Source organism: Nerophis ophidion, linkage group LG17, assembly GCF_033978795.1.
Source record: "Nerophis ophidion isolate RoL-2023_Sa linkage group LG17, RoL_Noph_v1.0, whole genome shotgun sequence".
Classification (NCBI taxonomy): Eukaryota; Metazoa; Chordata; class Actinopteri; order Syngnathiformes; family Syngnathidae; genus Nerophis; species Nerophis ophidion.
The window spans coordinates 21,959,186-21,979,896 of record NC_084627.1 but is presented as its reverse complement, the minus strand read 5'-3'; the positions used below and the strand labels follow the sequence as shown (position 1 = coordinate 21,979,896).

General features: G+C 38.1%; 1 protein-coding gene across 7 annotated transcripts in view; it reads left to right on the top strand.

Annotated features, from left to right (window-relative positions):
• Window positions 1–20,711, top strand: part of mapk10 (mitogen-activated protein kinase 10) — an 89,013-nt gene that overhangs the window by 43,720 nt on the left and 24,582 nt on the right. For all 7 annotated transcript variants that reach the window (XM_061876548.1, XM_061876547.1, XM_061876550.1 and 4 more), the window contains 6 exons: window positions 8,573–8,702; window positions 8,920–8,978; window positions 10,203–10,341; window positions 13,089–13,254; window positions 13,723–13,794; window positions 20,492–20,674. In XM_061876548.1, coding sequence (XP_061732532.1) covers window positions 8,573–8,702; window positions 8,920–8,978; window positions 10,203–10,341; window positions 13,089–13,254; window positions 13,723–13,794; window positions 20,492–20,674 — 749 coding nt within the window. The remainder of the gene's footprint in view (window positions 1–8,572; window positions 8,703–8,919; window positions 8,979–10,202; window positions 10,342–13,088; window positions 13,255–13,722; window positions 13,795–20,491; window positions 20,675–20,711) is intronic.

Sequence of the window (20,711 nt, the reverse complement as noted above, 5' to 3'; positions counted from 1 at the left end):
GTATTACAAGTTCAATATTGCAATGGTAATACAGGTAACACATCATGAAAAAAAAAATCAAAACAACATTTCTGTGAGACTTGCGTGGCATAGTATGTAGGGATGCGTCAGACAAGAACACAGCGTAAGGTCAGAACAAAAATACTGGTGCTTGGCAGAAAAGGCAAACAAATGGCGCAGGCATGGGAGCTAGGGAAATAAACAGACACACTAACACTTGGCACAAAGGCACGAAAAGGGAAAACAAAACAATTAGCATGAGAGCTAGGAATAAACAAAAACGCAGCACGAGAGCTAGCCAGTACAAACATGGAAAGCAAGTCCTCATCTGTTGCGTGAAAGCAAATTAGGATCTGAGAATGAACTAACAAAAGGGGCAGTCTTAAATACGGCAGTAATCAGTAGAAAACAGATGTTCGTAGAAAGCAAGGGGCAGGTGAACTAATAAGCTACCGTGGTGACAGAACAAAACAGGAACTAAGGACGTCAAACAACAGAGTGTGATTCCAAAATGGAAACAAAAACAAGAATATGGAATGATCCGGGCATCGGATCATAAAAATTTCTACTAATAAAATATTCATGCACTATTACAATTTTATTGCTGCAACGTTGAAGCTTTTTTCACATAATGTAATCATTTTTCTCCCAAAATTTTGATGTCAATCATCGTATTTTTATGTCATTAATTGTAGTATGCCTCTATTATTGCAATGGTAATATTTTTTTTCTTTAAATCAAAACAACATTTCTATAAAAAGAATGTCCATATACAATCACAATTTATTATTGTAACGCTAAGACTTTTTTCTGTTCGTGACACAATTTTTTCCTCCAAAAATATTACTTTTCTTTTGCAGTATTACAGCTTTATTATTGTAACAATATTGTAACACATTTTAAACATTTTCAGAAAAAAAAAATCCTTCTCCTTCATTATTTTAGTTATATATATTTTTGTTGGACTATATTACATATTATTGATGCAAATTACTATATTATATTTTACCTGCAGGTTAGTCATTACCAGCATTTTTCTTGGAAATACACCATATTTAAAAAAAATTAAACTTTTTTTTTTTATTATTGTAAAATTTTTTCTATACTGTGTAAATATTTTTCTAAAAAACTATATTATTTTCTTTAATTTTATATTATATATATATATATATATATATATATATATATATATATATATATATATATATATATATATATATATATATATATATATATATATAAACACATACATACACACAAACATTTTTTAAATAGAAAAACAGCTTTTTATTATTGTAACCTATTTTTCCCGTAATTAAAAAAAAACAACCCATAATTAATCCTCTATTCTTTCAGTTTTATCATTTCTCACCGCATTATACCACAAATCATCTTAATCTTAATACTCATTTTGTACTATACTTTTATTATGGTAACATTAAAAATGTTTTGTATATTATATGAATACGGTACCACTTTTTTCATAACATATACTTTTTATATCTGATAAATATACAATTAAGATAGATAGATGGATAGTACTCTCTTGAAGGAATCAATAATGTAATATCTATCTATCTATGTATCTTAAGTGTATATTTATCATCCCTATTATTTAATGACTGTAGGCTCGTCTTTACCGACATTTTTCTAGAACAAATTTGTCTTGGTTAGGTTCAATGCTGGTGCTGGCCCGAGTGCTCTGTTTGAATAAACTGTTAGGACAATGGATGCATTTTAATTTATGGTGCCAACCCTTGTTGTGTGCCATGCGCCGGTTAGAATAAAATGTGGGCCAAGTGGGACCGCCCTGCAAGGCCACTTAATCGTCCTGACTGCAGAGGGAGCGCCATCGTTGTAATTCAATGCACAACTGCTGAGCATCCACCTTAAGGAAGCATCGAGTCATTAAACGGCTGCACAGCTCCCAGAAAGTGTTTTTACTGTAAAATCCTTTTGGGTATCGTATTGAGGCGTTTCATTGACCGTAGTGATTTAATAGTACTGTACGCACAGTGCTGTTGTCCTTCCTGTGCTTCCCAAAGCAATTTATGCTGACTCGCTAACTTACTCACTGCTCGTGCCAGTTTAAAGGATGTTGCATGTCAGAAAAGCCCTTCAAATCTAATTTAAAATGTCGTCTGGCAAAGCCCGCAGCTGTCATTTCAGTGCCCTCTGGTGACGCTATTATAACATCCAAGCCAACTAAATCCCACCACCACGAAAACGGCTTTAATATCTCGCTGATCCATTAGGAACATAATCTAATTTAGATGACAGGGATCACATTACCACTCTAGTTTGTGCTAATGACTTTGTTCTCTCATACTTATTACGTATTTATTCAACTTTTTATTTATGTCATTGAAAAATAGCAGTAATCCTGTCATATATAGGATCTTTGTATAGCTTTTCCCCCCACTGTAGATCACTAAAAACGCTATGTTGCTATCACATAAATGCTCTTTGACCAGAGCTTTACTAATTGGTTCTTAAAAACAGCAGGGTGCTCCTGTTACATAAATGTACTTTAACTGGAGTTTCTGCAGAAGATTTCCAAAAAAATAAATAATTCTGTGACACACACGATCATTGAATAGCTTTTTGCAAAATAGATTCCTAAAAACAGCAAAGCGTTCCAAGGTCTTCCACCAAGGCTTTTGCGATTAGTCCTAATAACAGGAGACTCCTGACTGATCTTTAACTAGTGTTTTTGGCGCACATTCCTTTAGTGTTTCTGTCAAAACCAGGATCTTAACCATTCCCACCATACATGGTGTTGACAGTGCACTCTTTCCCCTTCCTGAGGCTGTGGATGGTGGTCCAGAATAGCTTCGAAGCGGTCCGGAAGTCGTTCTCCATGGCTTCCCGGAACTCTTCCTATGTCGGAGTTTTTGCCTCGCTTGGCTTGTCGGTACATGATCGCTGCCCTTTAGCCAAAAGGCCCCGATAGGACTCCTTCTTCAGTTTGATGGCATCCCTCACTGCTGGTGGCTCTGGGATTACAGTCACAACAGACACCAACCACCTGGCGGTCACAGTTCTGATCGGCGGTCTCGACAATAGGGGCATAGAACATAGTCCTCACAGACTCAATGTCCAACGTCTCTCTCAGAACTTGTTTGATGTTCTTCTGGAGGCGAGACTCTGCCAGACGTTCACAGCAGACCCTCACAATGTTTGTGCCTGGCAGGTATGACCGGCGTCCTCCCCTACCATCGCAACCAACTCACAACCATTTGAAAGCTCCACCCCTTTCTTCACCCAAATGTCCGAAACATGAGATCGCAAATCTAATGACACAACCACAAAGTCAATCATCGAACTGCAGGCCAAAGGTATCCTGGTGCCAAGTGCACATATGGACACTCTTTCGTTTGAACATGGTGTTTGTTATGGACAAGCACAAAAGTTCTGATCCGCGCGGATGTATCCGCAATCACGCCAATCCAGGTTTGACTGTCATTGCCAACGTGAGCGTTGATGCCCCCCAGCAGACCAAAGGTATCAACTGAGGGAGCACTCTCCAAAGCTCGCTCTACAGATTCCAAAAAGGGCAGGTACTTTGAACTACTGGCTACTATAAGGAAGGTCAAACAACAGTCAGGACCCGTGCGCCAACATAAAAGCGGAGGGAAGCTTCTGGGGTTGTTAGCAATAAACCGATACGACCGGATATCCGGCTCAAGAAGTGGCCGGTTCGGCTACGTCGGTTACAACCCCTTCAACTAATAACATTCGGTTTTGTATTCTTTGGAAAACTGAGTGTAAACACAAAATAGAAATCAGTTGAGGTTTTTTGTCTTTAAAACGACACAAGAGCCAGGGTTGTCCATGAAAAGAGTCTTGCGCTTGTTACGATACTTACGTTACTGGAGACAAGAATAGTCGTAGGCACATGGACCGGGTGTCGCGCGAGACTAGCTATCAGTAGACAGGTTATCTTTACCACCACTTTGCACCTATGCATCCAACGCTTTGCATTGGACCTGGTGATGTATGGCTTAGATGCAGCTTCTCGGCCATGGAAACCCAGTCCATAAAGCTCTCTGTGTACTGTATGTGGGCTAATTGGAAGGTCACATGAAGTTTATAGCTCTGTAGCAACTGACTGTGCAGAAAGTCTTTGCACTATGCGCTTCTGCATCTGCTGACCCCTCTCTGTCAGTTTATGTTGCCTACCACTTTGTGGCTGAGTTGCTGTTGTTCCCAAACTCTTCACTATTCTTATAATAAAGCCGATTGTTGTATTTCTTTATTGTATTTATATAGGGGACGGAGTTGGGAGAGTGACCATGCTAGCAATTTCAGGGTTCCTTGTTCGATCCCTACCTTCTACCAACCTCGTCACGTCCATAGTGTCCTTGAGCAAAACACTTCACCCTTGCTCCTGGTGGGTCGTGGTTAAAGCCTTGCATGGCAGCTCCTGCCATCAGTGTGTGAATGGGTGAATGTGGAAATAGTGTCAGAGCGCTCTGAGTACCTTGGAGGTAGAAAAGCGCTATACAAGTATAAGCCATTTATTTGGAATATTTAGGAACGAGGAATTTTCACGACTAGATTGGTTGCACAGATGGCATCCTATGACGCTGGAAATCACAAAGCTCATGAGAGCGGCCCAATTGTTTCACAAATGCTTGTAGAAACAATCTCCATGCCTAAGTGCTTGATTTTATACACCTGTGGCCGGGCCAAGTGATAAGTGATTCTCATCCTTCTGATGGATCGCTAAATACTTTTGGCAATATATATACTATATTGCCAAAAGTATTTAGCGATATATATATATATATATATATATTTATATATATATATATATATGTGTTTGTGTGTGTGTGTATGTACAGTGGGGCAAAAAAGTATTTAGTCAGCCACCGATTGTGCAAGTTCTCCCACTTAAAATGATGACAGAGGTCTGTAATTTTCATCATAGGTACACTTCAACTGTGAGAGACAGAATGTGGATAAAAACAGCCCCAAAGCATGATGTTTCCACCCCCATGCTTCACAGTAGGTATTGTGTTCTTGGGATGCAACTCAGTATTCTTCTTCCTCCAAACACGACAAATTGAGTTTATACCAAAATGGATACATGGATGATACAGCAGAAGATTGGGAGAATGTCATGTGGTCAGATGAAACCAAAATATAACTTTTTGGTATAAACTCAACTTGTCGTGTTTGGAGGAAGAAGAATAGTGAGTTGCATCCCAAGAACACCAAACCTACTGTGAAGCATGGGGGTGGAAACATCATGCTTTGGGGCTGTTTTTCTGCTAAGGAGACAGGACGATTGATCCGTGTTAAGGAAAGAATGAATGGGGCCATGTATAATGAGATTTTGAGCCAAAACTTCCTTCCATCAGTGAGAGCTTTGAATGGTTGACTAAATACTTATTTTCCACCATAATTTACAAATAAATTCTTTAAAATTCCTACAATGTGAATTCCTGGATTTTTTTTTCACATTCTGTCTGTCACCGTTGAAGTGTACCTATGATAAAAATGACAGACCTCTGTCATTATTTTAAGTGGGAGAACTTGCACAATCGGTGGCTGACTAAATACTTTTTTGCCCCACTGTATGTATGTATGTATGTATATATATATATATATATATACACATATATATATATATATATATATATATATATATATATATATATTTTCTTTTTTAATTTTATTTTTTTTTTATTTTATTTTTTACATACAAATATCCGTTATATGTCAAATAAAAAACAGTTGCATTAAAAGACTCAGAGCTTAGATGAAATGAAGGCACAGATAACTCCCACTCGCCCTCCAATCTGCGCATATTCCTGCCCTTATGACTCTCTGTGAGGATGAAGAAGGGGATGAAGGCCGAAAGTACTTGAGCTGCTCGTGATGTCATCTTTCTCTCATCTTTGCTAAAGCTGACTCAATCCCGTTTTGGATCAATGCGTTTGTGTGTTGTGTGTTTTTTTTTGTTTTTTTTTAATGTCGGCCCCACTATTACCATGGTTACAAATCATCCCTGGGCCCCCAGTCCCCAAAGAGACATTCAAACCCCCAAGCAGCATCTTTACCATTGGGGGGCTGCTAAGCCAATTTGTATTGAAGGTATATACTGTTGGTACATCTGGTATTATAAATTATTAATGCTATGTTTTGATTATTCACGCAAAGCTTATTATTGTGGTTGTGGTTTGATATGGTGGTGCAAATGAATAACCTAACTCGCTATCTTAAATCATTAAGCAATTGTAACTTTACACATTTTTCAAGTACTTTTAAACAAACAGGTTTACACATGTTTAAAAAGTATATTTCTTTATGTCAACACATATAATAATAGCTGTATGCACACCTTTGTGTGGTCACAGGAAGTTAGCACTTAGCTTAGCTGCTTAGCTTCATCTTGAAAACCACCACACTACTCTTTTACTTTCTTTCTGTTTCTGCTGCTTTTTTAAGCATCACCCTTAATTGGCAATATTAATTCAAATGGTCGAGCTAGCTAAGCCAAAAATTATCTTTAAACAGTTTGATACACTACTACTTTCTCTCAAAAACATTCGCAATGAATTCAATGTTTGTTTTTCTTTTTTGTTCCTTTTAAAGAATAAATCAGTTCTTACAAAAAGTTATCGAAATAAATGTTACTTTCTAACTGGGTCTAGCCACACTCATCTTTGTGCAGAATATTGCATCAATAGTGTAATAAATGTCAGAGTTATTTGTTGACGAACCCCATGATGCAGAGAAGGAGGCAGGCATTGAATGGGAAAACATGATTTAATTTAAATAATAGAACAAGAACAAACAAAAAGCACGCATGTGGGCGGAATAACAAATCAAGGGAGCTAGCACTGGAAGCTAGAAAACAAAAAGGAACTTTAGCATGGAAGCTAGTGGATAGCAAACAGAAAAACTGGAAATAACTAATGGCTAACAAGAACAGCTTACCGCTACGACGACCAGGACAAAATGTAGCATGACAGGTAATAGCTGGAAAGAATCACAGACACGACAAGAGCAACATATGGCAACGACAAGTCTGAATGACAATACAATGATCCAGCAACTGACACAAGACAAAGCAGGTACAAATAGGAGCAGGCTGATTGGCAACGGGTGTGGCCAGGTGCCAATCAGCCGCAGCTGAGGAGAAACACAACACTCAGGGAACAGGACAGGAAGCTGACAAAATAAGACCACTAGACAAGAACTAAGGACAGGAAATACTAAACACACAGAGGAGAAACTAAAACACAAACAAACTGTCAGTGGCAAGCCTGACAATAATAATGGTTACACAGTTCAAGTTTAAAAAACAAACATTGCTACATTTTAAAATACATATTCCTTAAAACATTGTGTGTGTGTTTTTTTTAACTGCTTAGCTGAATCTTAAAAACTTTACCACACTACTCTCTTATATTCTTTCGGTCCATGTTCTTTTATTTAGTATCACTTGGCTTATTCCTCACCCAATTGACGATATTAATTACACATTTCAAGCTTTCCTAAGCCAAAATCATCATTAAGCAGTCATCTACCTCCGCTACTTTTTATCTAAAACATTCCCAATACATTAAATTTGTCTTTTTTTTTAAAAAACAAACACTTTTTACTGTAAAACCTGGCTCATTTCTTACCAAAAGCAATCAAATTTGACTTTCATTTATTTATTTCATTCATAAAAAAATCAAATAAAGGGATAAAATAAAAAGAAACCAATCAACATAATATCAAAGTAAAATATGAATGAAAGGAGCAGAAATACGTCCATCCATCCATCCATCATCTTCCACTTATCTGAGGTTGGGTCGCGGGGACAGCAGCCTAAGCAGGGAAGCCCAGACTTCCCTCTCTCCAGCCACTTCGTCTAGCTCTTCCCGGGGGATCCCGAGGCGTTCCCAGGCCAGCCGGGAGACATAGTCTTCCCAACGTGTCCTGGGTCTTCCCCGTGGCCTCCTACCGGTTGGACGTGCCCTAAACACCTCCCTAGGGAGGCGTTCGGGTGGCATCCTGACCAGATGCCCGAACCACCACATCTGGCTCCTCTCGATGAGAAATAAGTCAAAAACGTATATTATCTGCAGCCTATTTACACAAATACAACAATCGACTTTCAACGTCGGCAACTACAAAGCCATATTTTCATTTTACAACAATTAAACCAATAATGAAGAAATAATTATTCTCGGTCATATCTTTTCATCATCATGATTTTTTTTTTTTTTTCAAAAACACAGAAAGATATTTATATTGTTTTATTCAACTGTCAAGATCCATTTGGCACACTTAAAATACATTTGGCACTTTTTATTTGTTTATGTTCCTTTTTTTAGAATTATAATTAATATTTGTGTGTAACATGGCTTATTCCTTACCAGATAGTAGTTAATGTAGATGTAGTTAGCAGCAACTACTGTTTTATTTGAGTATTAATATGCTATCTATTCAAAACTGCGTTGAATATTACATTATAATTGACTTGACGACAAGACCGGATACACAGCATCTGTTCATTGTTTTTTTTTTTTCCTAATCAGTCTTGTTTCCTTGTCTGTTTTTTCTTGGACAGTGCGGGCTATGATGCTGTCCTAGATAGAAATGTAGCCATCAAGAAGCTGAGTAGACCCTTCCAGAACCAGACCCATGCCAAGAGGGCGTACCGGGAGTTGGTGCTCATGAAATGTGTCAATCACAAAAATGTAAGGAGGCAATGCGTCTACTTTGTTCCCTCTATACAAAATGGACGGGAGTGAGTTTTGATACTGTGACAATGTTAAATTTCACGCCTGCGGAAATGGACCGCACTTGCTCCAGAGGACACGTTATCTCTCATGCTGCAGCGGACTATTGACTTTTCTGGAACACATTTCTGTATGCAAATGTATTACTGACTTTACTCCTCCTCTTCTCTTGCAGATTATCAGTTTATTAAATGTCTTCACACCACAGAAATCATTAGAGGACTTTCAAGATGTGTGAGTACTGGGTATTTAAGTTCATTAAGCACAAAACTATGTTGAAAATGTCAAATGAGAGGTACTTGTGTGTGGTTGAATAGACAAATCACGTAACTGATTTGGTTACAGTATTTGACATGTTCGCAAAGATCCTTTTCTACTTGTGATGGTGAGAACACAACCCTCACAGAGTAAGAATCTTTAAAAGTGGGTGGAAAAACAGCATGAAGAGTGCAGCCCAAAAGTTTGGAGACACATTCTCATTTCAATGTGTTTTCTTTATTTTCATGACTATTTACATTGTAGATTGTCACTGCCAGATCATGCTGGAAAATGAAATCATCATCTCCATAGAGCTTTACAATAGATGGAAGCAAGTACACAGCTGCATTGACTCTGGACTTGATGAAACATAGTGGACCAAAACCAGCAGCTGACATGGCTCCCCAAACCATTGCTGACTGAGGGAACTTCCGTTGTCTAGAGTTCAGGAGTGGCTTGACCATGGGAATACGGCTATTGAAGCTGTATCTGTTGAAAAGCTCTATGGAGATGATGATTTCATTTTCCAGCATGATCTGGCACCTGCTCACAGTGCCAAAACCAGCAGTAACTGGTGTACTGACCATGGCATTACTGTCCTCCATTGGCCTGCCAACTCTCCTGACCTAAACACCATAAATAATTTGTGGGTTATTGTGAAGAAGAACCTGAAATGTTCCAGTAATGCAAATGAGCTAAAGGCTGTTATTGAAGCATCCTGGGCATCCATAACACCTCAGCAATGCCACAGGCTGATTGCCTCCATGCTACGCCGTATTGATGCAGTAATCCGTGTAAAAGGATTCCCAACCAAGAACTCAGTTCATTAATTGACATTTTCAAATGTTTGATTTTGTTTTGCTGTTATAAATATTTTTTTTTACTTGGTCTGAGGAAATATTCAAATTTTTTGAGATAGGATTTTTGAGTTTTCTTACGCTGTATGCCATAATCAGCAATATTAAAATAATAAAAGGCTTGCAATATTTCAGTTGATGTGTAATGAATCCAGAATGTATGACATTTTCATGTTTTTAGTTGCATTACAGAAAATAAAGGACTTTATCACAATATTCTAATCTTCTGAGACAGTCCTGTATTTCATATCTACCATCTGAACCATGTTGCCCCAGTATATTATTTGATACTGTGAATACCAACCAATTGATTTGTTTTGTTGATGAACACACCTTGTCGCAGGTACCTAGTAATGGAGCTGATGGATGCCAACCTATGCCAGGTGATTCAGATGGAACTCGACCACGAGAGAATGTCCTACCTGCTCTACCAGATGTTGTGTGGCATCAAACATCTGCATTCAGCAGGCATTATTCACAGGGTAGGAGAGTCTATAAAGTATGTAAACTTGTCCACCTACTTAACATTATTTTGATGTTTGCTGTGGCATTTACAGTATGGATTACTACTTCACATAGGAAGTAAAACTAATTTCACGTGTCTTTTAAACATAACTGAAGTTAGTTAAAAACAATGTTTTTCTTTACTTCTTTCAAGCTGAATTTTGGCGCCACCTAGTGTCGGGGAGCCCATTAAAAAATGATATAGAGCAGCAGGCGCATCTCTGCATTAGGGCCCAAGAGGGGCAGTGCCCCAGCAGACACTTACTTTCTATTTTTTATATTCAATACAGAGCAGTGATTTCAAATTTGAAGTGCGTTTCAAACACTGTTTTTGCTGTGATTTCTGTTGATATATGAAACTTAATGTGTCAAACAACTAACTTGACCCAACAAAGTTTTACAAAGTATATCATATATACACGTATATCATTTCATCGCCAAATATTGTAACCCACACAGAACTTAATCACACAAGACGCCAGCGTACCTCATGAGATTTCCAAGGTTAAACCTATGTTTAGCATTTTCTTTTATTTTTTTTTGTGTTTGTGCAGACTGCAGAGCCAACAAATGTGTGTTGTCAAAGTTAAGTTTTTATTGTATCTACGTTTTACAGTGGTTAACTTGTTTCTACACTAGATTTTTTCAAAAAGTGTTGGCAACACTAACTCTAAATGGTCCCTAGTGTGTGAATGTGAGTGTGAATTTTGTCTGTCTATCTATGTTGGCCCTGTGATGAGGTAGCGACTTGTCCAGGGTGTACGCCACCTTCCGCCCAAATGCAGCTGAGATAGGTGCCAGCACCAACCGCAACCCCAAAAGGGACAAGCGATAGAACACAATGGATGGATGGAGATGCATTATGCTTAAATTACATTCAGGACTAAAAATATGAGAGTAACATCCATCCATCCATCCATTTCCTACCGCTTATTATTCCATTTGGAGTTGCTGGTGCCTGTCTCAGCTACAATTGGGCGGAAGGCGGGTACACCCTGGACAAGTCGCCACCTCATCACAGGGCCATGATTGTTATGGTTTAAAAGGGGAAGATGACGGCAACAGACACTAGAGGGCTTTGTAGCTGTATACATTTATTATATATATTAACCATATATATAATAATCAAACAATATAAATATAAACTAAGTAAATGGAGTGTGAACTAGATCCAAGAGTATGTATGGTGTCAGACAATGTGTAGTATTTAACTGGAAGGTTTTCCATAAATGTTGGTGAGAGCGAAAGAACACGGAAGTCCATGGGGCAGGCAGATGATCCAGGGCAGGAGCGAAGAGACAAGATCCGTTTCCAAGCGGGAGGTCGAGATCCAAGGAGGAAGTCCGAGAAGCAGGGAAACGATGACGAGGAATGACGAGAACCACAGAAACTTCAAACACAGGAACGCAGGTCTGCAGTAGGATGACACGACAATGAAACACGGAAGGAAAAAGAGACAGAGAGCAGGATTGTATCAAGCAGGATGAAGTTGGATGATCGCTTACTGAATGCCAACTGAAGACTATACTCCGGAGAGCGATGGCAGGTTGTCCAGGTTTAAGAAGAAAGCTTGATCATTACCGGCAGGTGTGCTGATTACCAGTGAATGCATGCAGCTGGTGGATGCTGCAGGGCGGACAGGCACGGCGCGTCCCTGGATGTGCGCGCCCGTGGGCATGTCCTGAGATGCGCACAGACGGATGAGCGTCGTTGGCAGGGGTCTGAGCTGTAACAATGATAGCAACAATGCTTAAATTTATTTTTACACTTTTAATTAAAACATACAGAGAGACCGTTTGACTCTTATTTTGTCAGGCTTGGACAAAGGATTGAACTCAGATGCAGAGTAGGGATACTTTTTTATGCTTTTATTTTGACAGCTCTTTCACCTCCTGAGTCAGAGTATTACAATATCTACAAATAACAAAAACTGTCGGCGAAAAAGGTCCCAAAAAGAGGGAACAACCGAGATTCACTCCTAGAAGGAGGAGAACACAAAAACAAAGACAAACTATAATTTGCGCCGTATCTGCTATAAAACTTATTAACATACAACGCTCCAACAGGAGGAAGAAACCAATGACTATGAGAATTTCTACACTTAATCTTAATCTAAATATGGTTGACAAAAATTCACTCAAAAATTTGAGGAAAGAAATATTCGTAGGAAAAAAAAAAAACACCGCTTTGGTTGAATAAACTAAATAACAAAAATCACTCTACTGAGGAGGAGAAAAGTCAAATTCAAAATAGCAGCGTGGGAATTCAGGATCCAGGAATATAAGCGTGGGACGAGGCAAAGCATGGTCATGGACATGGACATGGATGCTAGACGGAAACTCGAGACAATCTGCCACAGAACAAAGGGAGGCGTGGGTTTATATGACACACAAGGGTAATGGGAAACAGGTGGAAACAATCAAAGGTCAGGGATGACGTCAGACTGATGACACAAGAGGAAGGGCAAGTGATCTGAAACAAGGAGTTACTTTTCAAAATAAAACATGCAATTCACAAGACAAAAGAAACCAAGAAAAGACATCCCTCACCGCGGTGTGACATATTTCAGTTTTGACAGTGTGACATTTGATGTGTGGTTACATATTTGACACTTTTATGATAATTAGCAATGTTAACATTTTGGCAACGCTATTACAACCAGACCAAGTAACAGACTATTCATCAGATACCAGCATCTGAAGAGTTTTTTACTCCTTTCATGCAGGACCTGAAACCGAGCAATATAGTGGTGAAGTCAGACTGCACTCTGAAGATCCTAGACTTTGGTCTAGCTAGGACCGCGGGCACTAGTTTCATGATGACCCCTTATGTGGTGACAAGATACTACAGAGCCCCAGAGGTTATACTGGGCATGGGATACAAAGAGAACGGTAAGAACTGTCCTGGATGTACACTTGTTATATTTTCTTTGTATATCACATATACTGTACACGAGTTAGTTGCAAATCAAATGTATTTTGTAACGTAGTGCTTCTTGTTAGACGTCAAAGGAAGGATTGTATTTAATTCAGTGTACTAGACGTTGAACAGGGAAACAAAACAGTCCTTCTGACTGGAGCACAACATTAATTAAGCCATTAGAAGCAAAATACTGTACTTTGAATTGTTATGACTCATTCTGTATTAATTTTCCTGCCATTGTAATCCCACTTTACTTTGCTGAGCTTCTTCTGCTCTTTTTTTTTTTTTAGATCACTTGTATTTCTATAACAATGTACTATCCCTACGTGACATAGCACTCTAATTAGCATATTAATACGTGCTTTCTCTCCTAGATGGCTTCCTAACACTAATGTCTGCTTTCCTTCCTTCTTTTGGCATCACCTCGGTGCGTGCAGTGGACATATGGTCGGTGGGGTGCATTATGGGAGAAATGGTGCGCCACAAAATCCTTTTCCCCGGGCGGGACTGTATCCTTGTTGACACCCGCAGTGTGTCTTTTTAAAATTATTTAAAAACAAAAGACAACAATAATTATATGTATTTAAATATGTGATGTATATATATATATATATACTATCACAGATCATTTATTGATTAATACTGTAGGTCTACATATCATAATTTATACAGGGATAAAAATATTTGTAATCACATATGTATATGCTCTTTGTAGTTACTGTGGTTAGGTTTTTATTTTTGATCCGTATATATTACTTAACATTAATGTTAAACAATTATACTATGTACTGATATTATTAGTAGTAAAATTCCATCCATCTTCTTCCGCTTATCCAAAGTTGGGTCGTGGGGGAAGCAGCCTAAGCAGAGAAGCCCAGACTTCCCTCTACCCAGCTACTTTGTCAAGATCCCCGGGGTATCCCGAGGCAGCAGGATCACATAATCTGCAAAAAGCAGATACTTAATCCTCCCGGATCCACTCAACGCCCTGACTGCGCCTAGAAATTATGTCCATAAAAGTTGCATACAGAATTGCTGAAATCGATGACGAAAGACAGCCCTGGTGGAGTCCAACCCTCACTGGAAACGGGTCAGACTTACTGCCGGCATTGCGGACCAAGCTCTGACACTGATCATTCAGGGATCGGACAGCCACAATTAGCCAATTCTATACCCCATACTCTCTGAGTACTCTCCACAGGACTTCCTGAGGGACACGGTCAAATGCCTTCTCCAAGTCTACAAATCACTTGTAGACTGGTTGGGCAAACTCCCATGAACCCTCAAGGATCCTGCCAAGAGTATAGAGCTGGTCCACAGTCCTATGACCAGGACAAAAACGACACTGCTCCTCCTGTATCCGAGGTTGGACTATCTGGCGTAACCTCCTCTCCAGTACACCTGACTAGACCTTACAGTGCAGGCTGAGGAGTGTGATCCCGTGATAATTGAAACACACCCTCCGGTTCCTCTTTTTAAATAGAGGAAGCACAACCCCAGTCTACCAATCCAGAGGCACCGCCCCTGTTGTCCACGCAATGCTGCAGAGTCTTGTCAACCAAGACAGCCCCACAGCATCCTGAGCCTTAAGGAACTCTGGGCAGCCCCGAGGCCTTGCCACTAAGGAGTTTCTGAACTACCTTGGCAACCCCAGCCCCAGAAATAGGAGAGCCCAGTGCGGAGTCCCCAGGCACTGCTTCCTCATTGGAAGATGTGTAAGTGGGATTGAAGAGGTCTTTGAAGTATTCCTTCCACCGAAACATATCTCGAGTAGAGATCAGCAGCACACCATCCCCACCATACACGGTGTTGACAGTGCACTGCTTCATAATCCTGAGGCAGCGGATGGTGGTCCAGAATCGCTTCGAAGCCATTTCGAAAGTCGTTTTTCATGGCTTCTTTGAATTCCTCCAATGTCCGAGTTGTTGCCTCTGCGACCACCTAAGCTGCACACCTCTATGCCTGTCGGTACCTGTCTGCTGCCTCCAGAGTCCTCTGAGCCCAGAGGACCCCATAAGACTCTTTTTTAGCTTGACAACATCCCTCACCACTGGTATTACTATTAGTAAAATTATGAGGTAGTAATACATATTTATTTATTTTTATTTTGTTTTTATTTTATTTATTCTTCCGACCCAGAAATGAATATTAGGAAAACAAGATACAACCACTGACCAGCACGGTTACCATAATCGGTCAAATAATATGGAAATATTGATAAATAATAATATATATTATTAAAACAATTACCATTTATTTACACATGACCACAAAAAAGTAGCAACAATTGGTACCGTTGTGTATGTACCATATCCCTAAGTGGGACAGGAGGACCTAGCAACATCAGCATAGCATTGCACATTTTTTTTTTTTTTGTCCTGTCCAGCTTCTCAGGCAAATCATATAGTTGATGTAGATGCCCATATCGGCTGTTCAGATTTACTTTACAAAAGAGAAGTGTAGGATACTTCTCTTGTTGCCTTATTTGAATTTGACTTTATTAAATGTATTTATATTATCATTTGGTGCAGCAGGGCCGGAGCAGGAGGGGATAGAAAGAGAAAAAAAGGAAGACAGAGGGGGAAATTGTGGGGATAAGAGGGGGATTGACAGAGAGACAAAAACAACAGCAAATACAACAATAACAACAACAACAATAGAACAACACCAGCACATACAATATGTACAAATATGATCGTAAAAGTGATAGCAAATAAGCAGTTAGTGAAATAAATAATATAGTAATGACAATGAGCATTTTTACACTAAAACCGGAGCAATACAAATACCAATAGAAAAAGCGCTATTGATCATGAACAACAACAAAAGTTTACATCTATTATCAACAATACAGTTGTTCAAATGCAACAATACGTATACATAATGATAGCAGGAAAGATAATAAAAAAATTAATAAATAAATGAAAAAAAAAAAAAAGAAGGAATACCGAAAGATGAAAGGGAAGAGAGAGAGGCAACCTATATTAATCTTGTAGATTGTTATAGTAACAATGGGTTAAGCTCTGTCAATATGCCTTATGTTACCCAGTTTACCCTAGGGCTACAACGTTGATATATGTTTGATGAAACATTATTAAGATTTTTAACAGCTACAGCATACTAGGTTAGCCTGTTTCCTGAAAAAAAATCAAATTAAAAAAAATAAATAAAAAAGATCAAACTTTCTCTCAGAATAATTGTATCTAAGTTATCACAAAACTCTGTGTTGGTATAGGTAAAATTCATTTAGTCAACTCTCATGTTACTTTTTTATGTAAATATTTATTAAGAAATTCTTTTGTAGTTAAATAAAATAAACAACAGCTATTTACATAGCTCATTATTCAATCGTTAATTGTATACAGTACATGTTTTATACATGCACTGTGGGATAGGCCATAGCCCCCAGAATTCAGAAAAGGGACAAGCGGTAGGAGATGGATGGATGGATGCATACAGTATAATATATATTGTACAGTACAACATATATTATGCATTTATAAAATGTATAATAAATATTGTACAGTACAACATATATTATACATTTATAAAATGTTTATAAATATGTATTTGAGTCATTCATTTTCAAACAGCAGATATTTAAATATGCCATTATTTATCCAGTCATTTTCTACAATTTTTAAGATGTATTCATTTATTTTATAGTGTGTATAATCGCTATTTGAAAAAATCACCTTATGTTCTCTGTATGTTACTGAGGTGCAAACTAACCACAATGACACTTGTGGCTCAACTGTGGCAACTTAACCGACACACTGAATTCTTTCTGATAATCACACAAAAAAGGAGTTAGTTGTTGAAAAAAAAAAAAAAAAGGTTAAGGATATTTTTGTTCCAGATAATAAATATTTCAATGTGTGCGTGTTGTCTGGAGCGCTGTTATCATGTCTCTAAGATCGTGAAGCCCCCCCATTTCCCCAGTGGGATGCAAAGAGATTATACTTCAAATTCACAGTTACTGCAGCACTTTATGAATAGAAATGACCAATTATGTGTTTACAGTTTTGTATGCTGCAATCCAGAGAAATGAGAAGTCATTCATTTATGGACTTGAATGACACTATAGACAGAAATCCCAACTCGATGTTCCCCGAAGGAGTGACAAAAGAGGAAATAATCAATATTGTGAAAAAATGTCAATCCAAGACGTCAACTGATTGTAACAGAATTGATATTGAAACAATAAAAAGGGTTATTGAAGAGATTTTAGAACCTTTAACATACATCAGCAACCTATCATTTCAGATAAAATGAAAACAGCAAAAATCGTACCATCTTATAAGACTGCAGACCAACACCAGTTTATAAACTACATACCTGTTTCTCTACTTCCACAGTTCTCTAAAATTATTGAAAAATTGTTTAACAGATTGGACAATTTCATAAATAAAAATGAAACACTCATAGACAACCAATACGAATACAGGACCAACATTTCAATATCAATGCCATCGATTGAAATAACGGAAGTGATCACCAATGTGCCAAAAAAATGTGCTGCTGGATTTAACAAAGGCATTTGACACAATCAATCATAAAATCTTAATAAACAAAGAACGGTATGGCAACAGAGGTTTGGTCTTAAATTGGATAAAAAGCTACTTAACTAACAGGAACCAATAGGTGAAGATAAGAGATCGCACGTCTACAGAGCTGAAGATAGCGTGTGGTGTATATCATGGATCAATACTTGGACCAAAATTGTTCAATCTTTATATAAACAACATTTGTAAAGTTACAAAAGACATAAAGTTAGTATTATTTGCAGATGATACAACTTTGTTTTGTTCAGGAGAGACCACACAGAAGCTAATACAAATAATAACAGAAGAAATGAACAAATAGGAAAATATAGTTTGGCCAGAAAAGACTATCTTTGAATATCAGTAAAACTAAAACAATGCTATTTGGTAACTAAAACATCAAACACAAATACAACTAGACTGAGTAGATATTGCAAGGGTAAAAGAAAACACATGTTTGGGTGTAATAATAGATGATAAAATGAACTGGATATCTCATGTAAAAATATACAGTATAAAGTAGCAATAAACAAGTCAATGATGAATAAAGCCAAATATGCTCTGGACCAAACATCACTTAATATTCTCTACTGCTCACTAGTGTTACCATATCTGAGTTATTGTGTAGAAATATGGGGAAATAACTAAAAATGTGTGCTTAATTCACTAATGGTGTCACAAAAAAAATCAATTAAAATAATACATAATATTAGATATAGAGAACATACAGACCCTTTATTTATTGAATCAAAAATACTGAAATTCAACGACTTGGTGCATTTGCAAACAGCTAAAATTATGTACAAAGCAAACTATAACCTGCAACCAAAGAATGAACAACATATTGTTTTCAACAAAAGAGGAGAAATATAACCTTAGAGGAAAATCTAATGTGTATGCGTGTACAGCACTTAAGACGGTTAACATATCCGTATGGGGAATTAAATCATGGATGGATTACACAAGGAAATCAAACAAAACACCAATATGATTCTGTTTATTGAAACTTTCTAATTCTTTAAAAAACAGATAATCATTATTTAATATTTGTTAACCTATGGTATATTTATTTATTTATACACTGTTCTGTTACAAACAGAGAACAAATAAATTGGATAAAACTGAAATGAAAAGGGGTACAATTAAATAAGATCTGCTTTTTCCTACTCCTTTTCGGACGTGCTTTAATGAAACAATTGTATAGTATACATCGGGGGTCGGCAACCCGCGGCTCTGGAGCCGCATGCGGCTCTTTAGCGCCCCCCTAGTGGCTCTCTGGAGCCTTTTCAAAAATAAATGAAAATGGAAAAAGATGAGGGGGAAAAAACATATTTTTTCTTTAAATATGGTTTCTGGTGGAGGAAAAACAAACCATCCTAACTGCTATAAAGCACACTGTTTATATTAAACATGCTTCATTGATTCAAATATTTTGTCCTACTAATTTTAGCGGTCCTTGAACTCACCGTAGTTTGTTTACATGAATAACTTTCTCCGACTTTCCAAGACGTGTTTTATGCCACTTCTTTTTCTGTCTCATTTTGTCCACCAAACTTTTAACGTTGTACATGAATGCACAAAGGTGAGTTTTGTTGATGTTTTTGACTTATGTGGAGTAATAATCAGACATATTTGGTCACTGCATGACTGCAAGCTAATCGATGCTAACATGCTATTTAGGCTAGCTGTATGTACTTATTGCATCATTATGCCTCATTTGTAGCTATATTTGAGCTCATTTACTTTCCTTTAAGTCCTCATAATTACATTTATATCTCATGACCCACTATCTGTATTTAATATGGCTTTTAATTTTTTTGCGGCTCCAGACGGATTTGTTTTTGTGTTTTTGTATGGCTTTTTTAACATTTTGGATTGCCGACCCTTGGTATACATGTTTGAATTAAGCTGAAACTGAAAAATAAAGCAAGAGTCTGAATGTTTGGAACTCCTGTTTCAATGCCATTCTAATGAGTTGTGTCATTACATGGACGTAGCCTAACTTCCCATGGCTGACGTCATCTCATTTCTATTTTTGATTAGAAGCTTGTTGCGACTGAGTCAACAGCGCCTGTGCTGGTTGCAGCCAAGTAGCGCACACTTAAATAAAAACAGTTTAGTCCTTAACAATATCTTATCATACCCATCCCTATTCAACTATGACATCACATGATGCAAAAAGTATAGAGTGGAGTCCCACAGGGGTCATTCTTTGGTCCACTGTTATTTCAACCTCTACTTGGGGAATGATGCGATTAATAATGTTCTAGCAAAACAACAGCCAAAGCTTGTGTAGGTCTGAGTAAAGAGGAGTTGTTTTGGAGTTGTGGGTAATTCTAGTTTGTGTGTGCGGTTGTTTGTATGTGAGCCCAGTGGACATGTGGTCAGTCGGCTGCATCTTTGGAGAGGTGATTAGAGGGACAGTGCTTTTCCCTGGGACGGACCGTATCCTTCTGACAGCCAACACCTAATTAGATATTTGAAGATGATGAGCGCTAACAGGAAGCGGGCAATTCAACAACGACCTGTGGTAGAACTTTCTCAAGTGGCACTCTTTAGTGAGCTCAAGACAACACTGCTCAGAGGTGTTTCTGAATATTCTAGTGATGGTCTCGGTATTTCCAGTGTGCCTGTTTCCCTTAAACCCACCCATCCGCACCAGATATTGACCAATGGAACAAGGTGATCGAGCAGCTTGGCACGCCGGCGCCAGAGTTCATGAAGAAGCTCCAACCCACCGTGAGAAACTACGTGGAGAACCGGCCAAAGTATGCAGGTCTCACCTTTCCAAAACTCTTCCCGGACTGCCTTTTCCCCGCAGACTCCGAGCACAACAAACTGAAAGGTGAGAGTATAACCAAAGGTTTAAAAAAAATGAAAAA